At 41.8% G+C, this 17,333-nt stretch overlaps 1 protein-coding gene across 2 annotated transcripts in view; it reads right to left on the bottom strand.

Annotated features, from left to right (window-relative positions):
* NECAB1 (N-terminal EF-hand calcium binding protein 1) overlaps nucleotides 1–17,333 on the bottom strand; it is a 194,402-nt gene that overhangs the window by 6,061 nt on the left and 171,008 nt on the right. For both annotated transcript variants that reach the window (XM_086695896.1, XM_086695895.1), the window contains exons 10-11: nucleotides 14,903–15,015; nucleotides 865–942 (exon numbers count right to left, since the gene is read on the bottom strand). In XM_086695896.1, the coding sequence (XP_086552022.1) occupies nucleotides 865–942; nucleotides 14,903–15,015 (191 nt within the window). The remainder of the gene's footprint in view (nucleotides 1–864; nucleotides 943–14,902; nucleotides 15,016–17,333) is intronic.

A 17,333-nucleotide genomic window follows, 5' to 3' on the forward strand; every position in this document is an offset into this window, starting at 1 on the left:
GCCTGGAGTACAGAGTTGAATAAAGTTGCCCTTAAAGCTCCCTTTGGTGTTTAAGATTCTATTGGTGTCATTCTGTAGTATATTTTAAAAATGGTCTCAAAATAAAATTTTGCATGAAATAGGTATTTCCAGGTATTTGTTACTTTCATTAGCTTAAACCCTAAATATGGACTTACTGGAGGGCTATATTCACTGCCATTTAAAACCAACTAGAGTTCTTTAATCTCAGAATAGCAAAAATTTTCTTTATCCAATTTGTAATTTTTTAATTAAAAAGGTGGATTTGTTTTTTTAACTTTGTTGAGGAATAATGGACAAATATGTACATTCAACATGTACAAAATGATTTGATACACATATACACTGTAGAATGGTTATCCAGAGAAGTCGATTTGTTTTTAATCTTTTCCAAACAATGTCTTTAATTTCCATCCCCTCCCCTGCTTTTTGCAGTGCTTAGAGACATTTAGAAAAGTTAAGCTATGATGATCTTAACCATTATATAGTTTTATTACAAAACACCACAGTAAAATGACTTTCTCATCCTTTCTGTGTCCTTTGTTCACCTGCCCCCCGACACTTTAGATAGCCATGACCCATATCTAACTCTTACTTGATAAGCATCAGTAGAATGGTTATACTTAAAGTAGGACAATTACCAAAGGTATTTGTTTCAAGAGGAAAGTGGTTTCTAATCCATGAAATAAATTCCTAAAAATCTGGGATTGAGGAAACTGAGCAAATGACACATTTTAAGGTAAGATAAAGGGAATGGGGCTTTTCCTACAGGTCCTAAAAATATCATGTATATTTCTCCCTGCTAGCCAAAAAAAAAAAAAAAAAAAAAGGCTGCTTATTACTTACCTATTCCACACACTACTGTTCTCCCAAAACTCATAAATCATGTAGCGAGATTCATTGGAAAGCTTTTGTATGGAAATGCTGGAATGGAAAAGAAAAGGCGTAAGTAGCCACAGGAAATTAAAGACAAACAGCAAACTACTTTTTCTAATCTCTGTGTGTGGTATGAAACAATCTTATCTACTCATACAGGAAACACTCATGGTGCCTGCATGAAAAAGAGAGTTTTGTGAAAAATTATTTCAATATGTCTGTTTTGTTTGACATAATTTTTTAATTTTCTGCTTTGGCATCATGAAAACTGTCTCAGTATATTACAGACATCACAAATATAACTTGTGTAAAATTTCACTCCTTCAAAAGATTATCTGTTGTGTCAGGGTTCAGAAAAATGTTTTGTGCCACTGCCCCTGCCCTCAAAAGCGCAGCTTTTTGAATCTATCCTGTCACTCCCTATAGCTCTTTCCAAATTCCTGGTCTTACCCCATCCTTGGACCGACAGCTTTTGTTTGGGGTCCTGTTGTTAGCCATGTGAGTCCACACTGCTGCTATATAGCAAGGCTTCTGGCTCGCTACTGCCCAATGGTCCTCTTCCTCTCCTTCCCTCTCTCCCTCCCCCGCTCTCTCTCTTCCACATACACACCTCTCAGTTTTTTCTGTTCAACTTTGAGAGTCTACATCCTAGCCATTTAGCCATGATCGTAGTTTGTTGTTGTTGTTTGCTTTCCCAATTTAGGCAAGAAAAATTTGTCCCTTGAAGTTCTTTGACCAGTATGAGAGTGGCTAAAAGCCTATATAGTAGGTTTTGAAGGAGTTGGGTGGGGATGTGCTGAAAAGACATGTTGAGGTAAAGGCTGGATGTAATCCTGGGGCAATGAACAGCCACTGAAGGATTTAAAGCAGGGAAGTAGCATGGTTAGAGCTGGGTTTTATTTATTTTTTTAATTTTTTTTTAATTGTTTTTTTCAACGTTTATTTATTTTTGGGACAGAGAGAGAGCATGAATGGGGGAGGGGCAGAGAGAGAGGGAGACACAGAATCGGAAACAGGCTCCAGGCTCTGAGCCATCAGCCCAGAGCCTGACGCGGGGCTCGAACTCACGGACCGCAAGATCGTGACCTGGCTGAAGTCGGACGCTTAACCGACTGCGCCACCCAGGCACCCCAAGTTTTTTTTTTTTTTAATCTTTATTTTTGAGAGAGAAAGAGTGTGAGTAGGGGAGGAACAGAGAGAGGGGAAGGCACAGAATCCGAAGCAGGCTTCAAGGCTCTGAGCTGTCAGCACAGAGCTGGATGCAGGGCTCGAACCCACGAACCGGGAGACCGCGACCTGAGCCGAAGTCGGACACTTAACCGACTGAGCCACCCAGGCACCCCAGAGCTGGGTTTTAGAAGATCTTTCTGATGGTGGTATGAGGTATCCCATGGAGAACAGTCAATACAAAACAGGAAGAGAAGCTAGAAAGGTCATGATATTGCTTTCGTGATTCATGACAAAGATCCAAATTAAGGTAGAAAGGAGGGGGGGACAGATTCATACATTTAAGGGAGAGCAGGAGACAAATATAAAGATGCCTTTAAAAAATTAATTCCAGGGCCTTCCAGGGAAGATGGCGGAGTAGGAGGACCCTAAGTTCATCTCCTCCCATAGATGGAACTAGATGACACCCACACCAGTGTAAATAACTCAGAAAATGACCCATAGACTGGCAGAACAGAATCTCTACAGCTAAATGTAGAGAAGAGATCACATCTCACAGGGTAGGAATACTGTTGTTGAGAGCTAAATGGATCATTGGACCGTTGGCAGAAGGGAGGGACCCGTGGTGGTGCAGGGGGGAGAGAAACAGACCCTCACAATGGGAGACCTGCACAGGGAAGATGAATCCCCATAACATCTGTCTTTGAAAACCAGGAGGGCCAAATTTCACGAATTTTAAAAACCAGCAGGACTTAAAAGCTGGAACTTTAAAAAATCAGCAGGCTTGGCTCTGGGTGAGCCCGAAAGGCCACAGGAAACTGAATCCCCACCCTTAACACAACAAACAGCCCCACTGAGATACAGCACAGGAGCAGCAGTTTGAAAAATGGGGTATACTAGAGGAAGATCTCTTGACTATTCTCAGGGCACGTGCTGGAGGGGCAGGGATCACTGGCAGACTTCTGGAACAAAGGAGCAGGCGGGTGCCGTTTCACTCTCCTGCTCCCCAGTATAAACGCACAGCCACCAGTGGGAACCAGGGAGGCATGGATCCGATCCCTACCTAACTTGCTAATACTCCGCATCCTGCCCCCCTGCGGTCCCCCGGGCATCCCTGCACTTCTGCAGATCCACCGTCTCCAGTCTCAGCTCTGGCAGGTGCATGTCCCTTGCACAACAGACCGGCACAAACCTTGCTAACATCACACATCCTAACCCCTGTGCACTTGAGCGGATCTGCCCCGTCCAATATGCTCTTGGCTGGAGCCCACCCAAAGCACCACTCCAAAGTGACTCCAGCCCCTGGGAGAGGGGAAGATAACCACACATACACCAGGCCAACTACAGCCCCAGACGTGGAGTGGGGGCAGACAGCTGGTCTGATTACAGGCCACACCCAACAACAAAAACTCCCCAGGGCAAAAACAGCAAAAGTGCTACTACGTCTCTCTCTGTCAATGCGCGCTCTGACTCAAGCCCAAGGCAGCCTCAGACTGGCCCACCAACAGGACAGGGACCCAACACCGCTGATGACAGGCAAAGAGAGCCATTGCAGGTGACTGGACCGGAGGGAAAAGCGGCTCTGCCGAAACATTAGGGTGCGTGCAACACACATAGCGGACACCCCTGAAGTGCCAGCTTCTGGTAAACGGGACACTGCACTGCATGGCACTACAGGACCTCGTCTTCACGGCCCACTATTTTCAAGAGCAGAAGACAGAGCTGACTTTCCCAACACACAGACAGAGACAAAATGAGGGGATAGAGAAATATATCCCAAATGAAAGAATAGGGCAAAACGACAGCAAGAGATGTAACTGAAACAGGTAAGTAATATACCTGATAGAGAATGTAATGGGCATAAAGACACTGAACGTGACAAGAGTAGAGGACCTCAGTGAGACCCTTAACAATGAGACAAACATACAAAAGAACTGATCATAGATGAAGAACAGTAAATGAAGCTATACACTAGATGGAAGAAAGAGTAGATTAGAGGAAGCAGAAAAACATCAGTGACTTGGAGGACAGAGTAGTGGAAAGCAAGCTGAACAGGAGAAAGAAAAAAAAAAGAACACAAAAGGAATATAAATTTAGGGAACTCAGAGACACCGTCAAGTGTAATAGCGTTCCTATTACGGGGATCCCAGAAGGAGAAAACACAGAGAAGAAGGCAGAAAATTTATTTGAAGAAATCATAGCTGAAAACTTCCCAAATCTGAGGAAGGAGACAGTAAAAGCAGCAAGAAAAAAAAAAAAAAAAAAAAAACAGTTACATACAAGGGAAACCACATAAGGCTATGAGCTGATTTTTTTCTGCAGAAACACTGCAGGCTAAAAGGATGTGGCATGATATATTCAAAGTATTGAAAGGAAAAAGTCTGCAGCCAAAGACACTCTATTCAGCAGGGCTATCATTCAGAATAGAAGGAGAGAGAAAGAGTTTCCCAGACAAACAAAAGTTAAAGGAATTCATCGCCACTTAACCAGCCTCGCAAGAAATGTTAAAGGGAACTCTGAGTGGAATGGAAATATCATGAGTTGGAATAAGAAGTACATTGAGAAGCACAAGAGAGTAAAGTTAAGTGCATATGTAAAAATTGGTCAAGGGGCTCACAATATGTAAATGTAAAGTATGTAAAGCATGACACCATATACCTCTAATGTGGGGGGAGAGGAGTAAAGAATGAGTTCAAACTTTAGCCACCATCAACTTAACATAGACTGCTATATGCATAAGATGTTACATACAAACAGAATGGTAACCACAAATCAAAACCTATATATGCAAAAAAATTAGAAAGGAATCCAAGAATGTCTCTAAAGAAAGCCAACTGATTGTGAGAAAAGAGCAAGAGAAGAATGAAACAGAGAAGGACAAAAACAACCATAAAACAAGTAAAAAAATGGCAGTAAGTGCTTATCTATTGATAATTTGAGTGAAAATGGAATAAATGATCCAATCAAAAGACACAGGGTGGTGGAATGGATAAAAAAGCAAGACCCATCTGTATGTTGCCTATAAGAGACTCATTTCAGACCTAAAGACACATGCAGATTGGAAGTGAAGGGATGGAAGAACACTTATCAAGCAAATGGACATGAAAGGAAAACCAAGGTAGCAAGACTTACATCAGCCAAGAGACTTTAAAACAAATACTATAACAAGAGAAAAAGAAGCACATGAGATAACCATAAAAGGAATAATCCAACAAGAAGGTAAAACGACTGTAAATATTTATGCACCCAACATGGGAGTACCCACATACATAAAGCAGCTATTAACAAACATAAAGTAATCAAGAGTAATATAATAAAAGTAAGGGACATTAACATCCCACTTACATCAATGGACAGATCATCCAAACAAAATCATAAAGAAACAGTGGCTTTGAAAGACACATTGGACCAGATGGTTCTAACAGATATATTCAGAACATTCCATCCTAAAATGAATACACATTCTTTTCAAGGGCACACGGAACATTCTCCAGAACAGATCGCATGTTAGGCCACAAAAACAAGCCTCAAGGAATTAAAAAAGACGGACAACATATCATGCATCTTTTCTTACCACAATGCTATGAAAATAGAAATAAATATCAAGAAAAAAACTCTGGAAATAGCATATAGGGAGGTTAAATAACATGCTACTAAACAATGAATGGGTCAATCATGAAGTCAAAGAGGAAATTAAAAAATACATGGAGATAAATGAAAATAAAAGCTCATTGTTCCCAAATCTTTCAGAAGCTGCAAAAGCAGTTTAAGAGGGAATTTTTATAGCAGTACAGGTCTACCTCAAGAAGCAAGAAAAATCTCATAATAGAGCTAAAAAAGAATAAACAAAACCCCGAATCACTAGAGGAAGTAAATAATAAAGATTAAAGTAGAAATAAAGAAAATAGAAACTAAAAAAAGCAATAGAACATACCAATGAAACCAGGAGCTGCTTCTTTGAAAAGATCAACAAAATTAATAAACCTTTAGCCAGAACATATCAGAGAGAGAGAGAGAGAGAGAGAAACTTAATAAAATCAGAAATTGAAGAGGAGAAATAACAACCAACATGAAATACAAAGAATTATTAAGATGATATTATGAACAATGATATGCCAACAAAGTAGACAATCTAGGAAAAATGAATAAATTCCTAGAAACCTGTAACTTCCCAAAACTGAAGCAGAAAGAAACAGAAAATTTGAATAGACCAACTGCTAGCAGTGAAATTGAATCGGCAATCAAAAAACCCCACAAACAAAAGTCCAGGACCAGACGGCTTCACAGGTGAGTTCTACCAGACATTTAAAGAAAAGCTAATACCTCCTCTCCTCAAACTATTCCAAAAAATACAAGAGGAAGGAAAGCTTCCAGATTCATTCTGTGAGGCCAGCATTACCCTGACACCAAAACCAGATGAAAATACTACAAAAAAGAGAACTACAGGCCACTATCTCTGATGAACACAGATACAAACCCTCGACAAAATATTAGCAAAGTGAATTCAACAATACATTTAAAATATCCCAATCCATGAGCATCCATGAGAACCAATACTGTGAAGATGGCTATAGTACCCAGAGCAATCTACAGATTTAAAGCAATTCCTGTCAAAATACCAACAGCATTTTCCACAGAACTAGAACAAATCATCCTAAAATTTATATGGAACCACAGAAGACTCTGAATAGCCCAAGCAGTCCTGGAAAAGCAACGCAAAGCTGGAGGTATCACAATCCAAGATTTCAAGCTTTGGTATTAAGCTGCTGGGATCAAAAACAGTATACTACTGGCACAAAAACACGGAGATCAATGGAACAGCATACCCCACCCAGAAATAAACCCACCGTGATTATATGCTCAATTAATCTTTGACAAAAGAGGCAAAAATATGCAGTGGGAAAAAGACAGTCTCTTTGACAAAGGGTGTTGGGAAAAGTGAACAGCTACATGCAAAAGAATCAAACTGGACCACTTTCTTAAACCATACACAAAAATAAACTCAAAATGGATCAAGGACTTAAATGTGAGACCTGAAGCCATAAAGATCCTAGAAGAGGACACAGGCAGTAACTTGTCTGACATTGGCTGTAGCAACATTTTTCTAGATATGTCTCGTAAGGCAAGGGAAACAAAAGCAAATGTTAGGACTACATCAAAATAAAAAGCTTCTGCACAGTCAACAATCAACAAAAAGACAACTTACTGAATGGGAGACGATATTTGCAAATGACGTATCTGATGAAGGGTTAGTATCCAAAATATATAAAACACTTGTACAACTCAACACAAAACCCAACACATAATCCAATTAAAAAATGAGAAGACATGAACAGACATTTCTCTAAAGAAGACATCCAGATGGCCAAGAGACACATGAAAAGATGGTCAACATCACTAATCATCAGGGAAATGCAAGTCAAAAGCACAATTAGGTTATCACCTCACACCTGGGAGAATGGCTAAAATCAAAAACACAAGAAACAAGTGTTTGTGAGGATGTGGAGAAAAAAAAGAACCGTCATGCACTGTTGGTGGGAATGCAAATTGGTGCAGCCACTGTGGAAAACAGTGTGGAGGTTCTGCAAGAAATTAAAAACAGAATTACCATGTGATCCAGTAATTCCACTACTGGGTATTTACCCAAAGAACAAAAAAGCACTAATTCAAAATGATATGTGCGCCCCTATGTTTACAGTGGCATTATTTACAATAGCCAAAATATAGAAGCAGCCCAAGTGTCCACTGATAGATGAATGGATGAAGATGCAGTGTGTATATATGTGCGTGTTTGTGTGTATACACATCGCACCTTTATCCACACACATAACAGGATATGTTACCCAGCTATAAAGAAGAATGGAATCTTGCCATCTGCAACAACATGGATGGACCTGATAATGCTAAGCAAAATAAGTCAATCAGAGGAAGACAAATACTATGATTTTGCACATATGTAGAATTTAAGAAACAAAAGAAATGAAGGAAAAAAGAGACAAACCAAGAAACAAAGTCTTAACTACAGAGAACGAAATGATGGTTACCAGAGGGGAGGTGGGTGGGGAGATGGGTGAAACAGGTGAAGGAGTTTAAGAGCACACTTATCATGATCAACGCTGAGTAATGTATAGAATTGTTGCATCACTATACTGTACATCTGAAACTAATGTAACACTGTGCTTTCACTATTCTGGAATTTATTTTTTTTTTTTAATTTTTTTTTTCAACGTTTATTTATTTTTGGGACAGAGAGAGACAGAGCATGAACGGGGGAGGGGCAGAGAGAGAGGGAGACACAGAATCGGAAACAGGCTCCAGGCTCTGAGCCATCAGCCCAGAGCCTGACGCGGGGCTCGAACTCCCGGACCGCGAGATCGTGACCTGGCTGAAGTCGGACGCTCAACCGACTGCGCCACCCAGGCGCCCCTCTATTCTGGAATTTAAAAGTAAAGTAAAATAAAAAACTCTGTAAGTCCAGCTTGTTCAATCTAATGTTTTAGATTATATTCAGATGAGAAATCAAAATGAAAGTATAGACCAACAGCAAGGATATTTATTTTTATTTTATATTATTTTTTAAATATAATTTATTGTCAAGTTGGCTAACATACAGTGTATCCAGTGTGTTCTTGGTTTTGGGGGTAGATTCCTGTGATTCAACGCTTACATACAACACCCAGTGCTCATTCCAACAAATGTCTCCTCAGTGCCCATCACCCATTTTCCCCTCTTCCCCACCACTCCCCCCCATTAATCCTCAGTTTGTTCTCTGTATTTAAGAGTCTCTTATGGTTTGCCTCCCTCCCTGTTTGTAACTATTTTTTCCCCTTCCGTTACCCCGTTACTCCTGTTAAGTTTCTCAGGTTCCACATATGAGTGAAAACATATGATATCTGTCTTCCTCTGACTTATTTCACTCAGCATAATACCACCTAGTTCCATCCACGTTGTTGCGAATGGCAGGATTTCATTCTTTCTCATTGCCAAGTAGTATTTCATTGTATATATAAACCCTATCTTCATTATCTACTCATCAGTTGATGGACATTTAGGCTCTTGCGTAATTTGGTTCTTGTTGAAAGCACTGCTATAAACATTGGGGTACATGTGGCCCTATGAATCAGCACTTCTGTATCCGCTGGATAAATTCTTTAAAGTGCTATTGCTGGCTCATAGGGTAGTTCTATTTTGAATTTTTTGAGGAACCTCCACACTGTTTTAAGGATATTGATTTAAAAGATAACAGAGGATGTATCAGTGTAAAAGTCAAGCTAAATGTAGTTTAGGATTTACCTAAGTATGACCAGCAGGTGGTGGTAACTGTACACAGAAATTGTAATATTTTCCTTTAGCTCTTTGCTGGTAAATAGTTTAATGTTTTTCGCAAAGCTGTTGCTCTGGATTGCCGAACTAAGGTATGATGAGCAAACATTGTTAGCTCAATTTCAAATATTCCAGGGAAAAGGTTTATAACAGAATCAAAGGAATTGGATGGAAAGTGAAATCAAAGATTTTCTAATCCTAGAGTTCTTGAATAAGCTCTTGGTGGGGTGTAGGGGGCTGTTCCTGGAAATCCCAGAAATGAGCTGCAAATTGATGTGCATGTCTATTCTTTTCTGGGAAGAAAATCCATAGCTTCCGTAAGAGTTTCAAAGGGTCTCTAATCTCCGAACTTAATTTGACCATGTAATGGACAAATCTCAACCCATGAGGTTTGTTTTCTTTTTTTCTTTTTTAGGATAAAGTTTAAAATACTCAGCCTAGCATTTTAGTCTCTTCATGAACTGCCTGCTACAGACTAATTCATTTATATTACATATCACATTAAATACCAACTTATCCTGCTATTGGACCTTCCATTTTTCTAGACATCCATAAGACTGTAAGGAATTCAAAAACTTTTAGCATAATTCTCACAGGGGAATGAGATCACGGTGTGAAGCACAACCCAGCAGGCCTACCTTTCGCTACAACTTGTTAGCTTTGTCACTTTGGGCCCATTACTGAACCTGTTTCCTCATCGGTAAAATGGTGATAATAACAGGACTGTGAGGAGTAAAGTGTTGCGTGTAGAATATTTAGCCCAGTCTTTGACAAATTTTGTGCATATCAGCCATTAGCTCAATAGCCAAGAAGAAAGTAGCACTTTCACTGGATGAGCAGTTACAAAGGCTAAATCCTCAATGGTGCTAAAGCTGAGAAGTATGACAAAAGTAAAAGAAACTGGAGAGAAAACGAGGCCAGGAAAAAAAAAAAAAACTGAAGGAAAAAAGACATATTTGTGAAAATGAGAAGCAGCAAGCCAATAATAATGATGATCATTATATTATTTATACACACTAACAGCAATGGTGATGATTGCTAACATGTGTATCGCTCTGTTCCAGACCCTGGTCTAAAAATTTTACATGGATTAAGTAATTTTCATTACTCTGGGGACTCTGGGGAGTCGAAGTGACTCTGGGGATGATATACCAAACACTCTCTATTGCCCCAACTATTACCCCCCTCTTTCTTAACAGAACCTTGCCATTGTTGAGTTTGCAATATATCCAATCAGCCCATCAGCACTGGACTGAGACAGTTATCACCATCTCACTCCTTTCTGTTGGACACCAGTATCCTCACCTACCCGGGAGTCAGGAACGACCATGTGACTTGAGCTGGGCCAATGAAATGCCAAGGAATGTATGCAGGGAAGCAAGGGCTTCTGGGAAATGCTTGCATCCTGAGGATCAGATCTTGAAGGAAGGCTTGTTGGTATTGCACCCTTCTCTTTCTTCCTGACTATAGGTCTTCTGGTAAAGAGCCAGATGATAGAGCTGAAAGGCCAGTGCAGATTTTGGCTTAAAGGGACATGGGTGAAAATGCTAATCAGAATTGTGCTACTGACTGGGTGCTTTCAGGTAAGAGTGAAACTGACCAATACATAGCAATGGTGTTTAAGGACATTGCTACTTGAGACTGTACAATACAGATAACATATGCAATGTGCAATAATGCCATCGAGAAAAGGTTAATTATGAAATAATTTTTAGAAACATTTCTCTTGGCAATATTTCCATTGAAAAGGCTTAGGGCTTGAATGATTAGCTTTCAATTATTTTCCAACTTAGAATTACATAGCACATTGCTGAGTTGTGGCTATATGCTTCAGTCTTGCTCCTCGATGTGTTCAGACTTCCTGTGATACTTACCATGCACTGGCTGAAGCAAGAGTTCTTTGGCCAAGCTGTCCCTGGATGCAGTCACTTAGAGCTTCAGCCCAGCCCTGAGCTTCAGCCCTGAGCTCCAGGATTGAATATTCCTAGCAGCTGGAAAATGGCAGTGAAACAGTTTCTAGGGGAAAGGATGTGGTCAGGAACAATTGGGGTTGAAGATCAGTTACCAAAGGCAGCTGGCTCTTCATGGAAAAACTCTCTTCCTCTTGGCTTCCTGCTTTCCCCATATGTCCTACATTAACTCACAGAACCTAACCACAGGAGAAAAGGCCCATCAGGAGGGACAATCTCCACTTCTCCACACGAAGATCCAGCCACCAATTTATTTCACCTACATAAAAATGCTGATAAATGATACGCCAGATGATTCTTTGGCCATGGTAAAGTTCAGGGTCAATTCTAATACAATTCCACATTCAAGTTTCCTGAGCCCTTGACATAGAGTTTAGAATACAGACAAATTCTAGAATTCACATCTGAGAGTGACTTCAGAAAACCTTTTATTCTACTTAGCAGCAGTGAAATTTTAGGCCATGAATGAGTAACTGATTTTCCCAACCGGATTCTAAGACCCTTGAAAGCAGAAACTCTTCTCATTTTTCCCAGTATCAAGCATGGTTATAAGAATACACACATATATTCGATTGGTGCCTCCCCCCAGGGATTAATAAGCCTTCATGATTACAAAATAAGCGAAAAGATCATCAAACAGTGCACATGCACACGTGTGTGCGTGTGTATAATAGACGGATCACACAACTGATCCGCTTGGCTTTTCCACTAACAACTCATTTTAAAACTCAATTGACTAATACTCCGACAAGGGCTCTGTCAGCCCCTAAACAGCTAAGTCTTATAGTCAAGTACCTTCAGGGCAAAAGCCTCTCTAATTCAGTTGCCGGAATTTAAGAAAATAAGACCCTGTAATTGGAACAGAAGGGATCTTGTCCATTCTACCCATGGTTAACCACAGAAAGTCTAGGAAAATTTAATTCAACGATGACCAAATACGGGGAAGAAGGATTAAATGTGGGTTTTGGAGTCAGACACACTTGGGCAAGATGGTTAATGTATCTGAGCGTATTTCCTCCTTAACTGGAGGTAATACATCAGATCACTGCAGTGAAGAAGAAATAAGAGCATGGACACAAACTGCTTAACCTAGTAGCAAATCCTTAATTCCTACTCTGTGTTACAGCGGCATTTCCTATCTAGCCATGGTGAAGCTGAGCCTAACATTATGGGAGAAGAATCTGCAAAAGTGGTAATTCTCAGAGTTTTATTGTATCAGCCAAGCCCAAGGCAACAGTGCAGGGCACGGTGGAGCATAACTGACAGCGTGAGCGGCCCATTTGCCCATCGATGGATGCAGACAGGAGACTGAATTGGATTAACGGCGCAACTGAATTTAGACAGGCGTGCCAGCATAACGTATACTCCATATGGTTTGCACCCATGTGGAGTGGTTCTCTGACGCTCCTTCCGTCTGATGAAGTCTACTTTTTGAGAATTTCAGTAAAAGAAGGAAATCAGCTGAAAAATCGGCAATAAGTGAGTCAAGAGTCCTTAAAAAACAAACCGGTCGTGCAAGGGAAGAGGAGAAGCTGAGTCTCCATTTATCTCCCTGGAAGAGGATCCTCTCCCTCCCTGTTCTTCACAGCTGGAGCCGAGGGAGCAATTTTCCTTGGCTGCTGAGAGGACAGAGTCCGTGGCAGGCAGCACAGATCTATCTACTCAGCTGCTCTCCCACACCTGCTTCCCCCCCCCCCCCCCCCGCCCCCCGCCAGGGCCATCCGCCTGGCTTCAGGCCCTTTGTCCCACACACATTAAAGCAGTATCTCTGAACCCTAAAAAATAAGCAAACGTTGTGCCCTATTTATAAATGCAAGAAGGCTAAACCATCCCTGGAGATTGTGATAACCAAACCAGACTTGATCTGCTCTATGTTCCCATTTCTTTGGCTAGTACCGTGCTCTACTTTCTGTACTGGATGGTGTACAGGTGCACACGTGCGCGCGCACACACACGCACACACACACACACACATCACACTCTTTTTGCATTTTCCAAGCAGTCACTTCCAGTTTTACGTGAGTAGGCTTTTAAAGCTATATAGACTCTCACTTTGGCAAATCCCTAGGTCACTGAACTAAAAGGACTACAATGGTTTCAATGTGAGCCCTTCTGAGTTTGGTGTGAAGTAGGACGACGACAACAACAACAAAGCAAGCTCAGCATCTCCTGTGTTTCTCTTACAATGGCATGACTGGAAGATGGTGAGCGTCTGCCCTAAACAGCGCTGAGCAAGTCCCCTTAAATGCCAGAGAGTGGGTCAGAGGTCAGCCAGCCAGATGAGGAAGCAATAGCAACCCCAGCTCACGGTCTCTGGGCCCCTCTGGGCCAAGCACTCAGTTAATCCCTCACAATCACCTTAGGAAGTTCGAGATGAGGAACAGAAGCTTAGAGCCAATAAGGATCTTTCCCTAAATCACAAAACGAATACGATCCCAATTTTAACTCCAGAGCCAGACTTCTTAACTGGGGAGGTATTCTGTTGGAGCATGAATAAAACAGAATTACTGGGAGTAACACCGAAGTACTCAGAGACATAAAGCAGGAGTTTCTATGCGTGTGTGTAATACACACGTATGCACACATGCATTTAAGAGCTTTACCGAAGGAATACTTGAAAAGCATTATGAAATGCAGTTTAAACCAGCTCCTGAGGCAGGGGTATTCCGGTTGTGGTTGTTTTCCAGAAGCAGGTGAGTCTGGGGCTGGGCTTTGGACTCGAGGCAGAATGTGGGCTTGGCCAAGACCTACCAGCTGGCCATGCATTTCTGGGAGGGAAAATGGCCGGGCCAGAGGCACGGATTATGCTGGAAAGGCAGTGGGCAGCTGGGCAAGCTCCAGTGAGGGAGAGACAATGGTAGCAGTGCTATGGATTCTCGAGTCGGACAAACACAGCGCCAGAGAAACAGCTAGCCCTTGGTTAAGACCCTCAGAGAGTTACTGCAGTTCCTGATTAAGGGAACAGTTTATAATAACTGTTTCTGGAAAAATTTTTCTAGTAACTGTTTGTTGGACCACTTGGAGTAGAGAAACTGAAAATGAGGAATAGATCATAAATTTTAGTAGCCTAAGATAATTGAAGCCTGAGCTGGGGCGGCTATGGAAAGAGGTTGTTTTTTTGTTTTTTTGTTTTTTTTCTAAATGACCTGTAATCAAGACTTCAGATATTGTGCAGTTTCATAATGGCTGAAATGATTATTAGGATATGGGGCATGTTGCCAAGGGAGCAATCAGAGCTAGATGTACTGGACTTGGGGCCTTATCTACCAGAGGTGATTTTAAATCAGCGTGGGCCTGCCTGGAGGCAAAAGGGGAGATTTCAGTCTATGCAAAATTCTCCGTTTCAAATCATGCTCTCCGTTTTATCTCCCTTGGTGCCCCCAGTGATCAAAATCCATACAGAGCCCAAGAATAAAAGAGCAACATCCAGCTAAAGTCTGCCAAAATGCATCACCCGGAAGGCTGGAATAATCAACAGAAACACAAGGAAATTCTCAAATGCCTTTCTGCCGGCCCCACCTTCATCCTGCACGCGAGGGAGCACTTACCGCAAACAGCCGCTTTGGGAAGAAGCACTCTCTACATAGTGTTTCAGAGCAAGCTGGAATTCTTCCAGGTCCTCCTCTATCACAGACATCTGACGCTGCACAAGCATGATGTGCTGCGGAGGAAGAGGCAAGTGTCACTGCTCTGGAGCCTTGCTGAAGCTGACCCCCTGCAGCCCAGCCCAGCCCTCCTCACAAGGCAAACAATTCTCATCTGAAAATACGACCAACAGGAAGACCCTGACCGATCCAAGGCAACAACACTGTATAAAAGCCGTAATGCAGGCAGGACATTCTTCTTGCCTCTCGAAGCAGGTGCAAAGAGAATGTCTTCCCAATGACATACTTCCCTTTTAAAAGCAGTGGTTCTCAATTTGAAGCGCTGGGGAGGTTTTAAAATTGCACTTCTATCAGAATCTCTGGACGTGAGATCCAAGCACTGGTATTTACAAAAACCTCCCCAGGTGACTGTAACGTGCAGCCAGGGCTGGGATCACCGGCCTGTAGTCATTTTTAAAGAGTGGTCCTACCCCACACACCGGACAGCTCCACCTTCACCGTAAGTATTTTGTGATAATAGACATGTTTCGCACATCATTACAAACAACCAAATTTCAAGAAACGTGTGCTCAAAGTTGCATTTCCAAAGGTACATGAGCCGTCACAGGGTTCTCAAACACTAACCACCTAAGATATGCCATAGGCCCTGGTCAAAATCTCATGGCGTCAGATGGAGACTATGTTTAACGGATCACACTGGGCTGGATGCCAATTGCTTCTTGTAACAAATCCTATCACCTTTATAGCACTTGTAGTTTTGAAGACTTTCCTACAGTTCTGCCTGTGAGCTTCTCATGGCATTTTGATCTCAGGATAAAGCCTTTCTTCTATCATCAAGGGTTGGGAATGAATCACAGAAGTGCAAAAAAAAAAAAAAAAAAAGGATCGGGAGTGAGTTATAAAAGTGCAGAACAGGGGCTCCTGGGTGGCTCACTTGGTTGAGCATCCAACTCTTGATTTCGGCTCAGGTCATGATCCCAGGGTCGTGGGATCAAGCCTACTTAAGATTCTCTCTCTCTCCCCCTGCCCCCTCCCCTACGTGGGTGCTCTGAAATAAAAAAAAAATTTAAGTGCAAAACAACAGCAAGAATGTAAGGATGATTCAGAATATGAGGAAAATAACTTGCACTGTGTAGCAGCAGAGCCAGAATTAAGCACCCAGCTTGCTGTCTCCTGTCCGATGAGTTTCTTGCTTCATTGTTAATAGCTACCATTGTCGAAGACCATAATACCAATAGATATTATGGTATCTATTAGGTATGGTGGTATCTACTAGGTATGATGTTAGGCACTTTATGTATTCAATAATTGTTCCTACTTTGTTTTCCTGCAGGCAAATGCTGGGTGCTGGATTCTGGGCATACAGTGACGAATCAAGATAGAATCCTTGCCTTTATAAGGTTTAGTAAAGAAATCAACAAGGTTTGAAAACAACGTGTGTAGAATAACTTAAGGTATCGATACTAGCACATGAAACTGACGATATGTAAACTGACCAGAAGTCTATTAAATTTTTGACAGAACTGTACTGTCAAATAAATCTTGATTCCAGGGGCGCCTGGGTGGCGCAGTCGGTTAAGCGTCCGACTTCAACCAGGTCACGATCTCGCGGTCCGTGAGTTCGAGCCCCGCGTCGGGCTCTGGGCTGATGGCTCGGAGCCTGGAGCCTGTTTCCGACTCTGTGTCTCCCTCTCTCTCTGCCCCTCCCCCGTTCATGCTCTGTCTCTCTCTGTCCCAAAAATAAATCAACGTTGAAAAAAAAAAATTTAAAAAAAAAAAAAAAAAATAAATCTTGATTCCAGTCTCAAAAATCCTCTGAGTGAGCCTTAAAGTAATATTTGGGCACCCAAACGCACACGAGCGGGACACAAGCTATCAATACCACATAACTCCTACAGAGTACAGTACTCTCCAGTGAGCTGTTTTTGATGTGGTCACGGAGGCTGATGAAACGAGAAGAAACTCTCAAAAGAAGAACAATGGACAAGGGGGTTCCTCCCAGAATGGAGATCCAGTGTCCCATCACAGAACTTCCTTCCCTGACAAATACCTTCCCAGCATGAATTCACTGTTGCAACGAACCAGTGAATGCTGTATGCTTCCTACTCATGCCTTTCCTGAATTGCACTTTTTATGACATTTCTCCTGGCCTGGTTTTATCATTGTATATTTTATCTCTGTGTTTGGGGGGAGATAGCTTACTTCTTGATTCATAAGTATATCAGACCGCAAGGGTCTCCATCTTGATCTTACAGAGAGGACTGATCATCGTGCAGGGATCCTAGACTTTGAGCCAGAAGCAGTAATGGAGAAGACTCTGGGTGTGTTCTATATATGTGAAAAGAATGAATATTTAATGACCGGAAGGCTCACT

This window comes from Puma concolor, chromosome F2 (genome assembly GCF_028749965.1).
Source record: "Puma concolor isolate L17-30 chromosome F2, mPumCon1.1.hap2, whole genome shotgun sequence".
NCBI classification, from domain to species: Eukaryota; Metazoa; Chordata; class Mammalia; order Carnivora; family Felidae; genus Puma; species Puma concolor.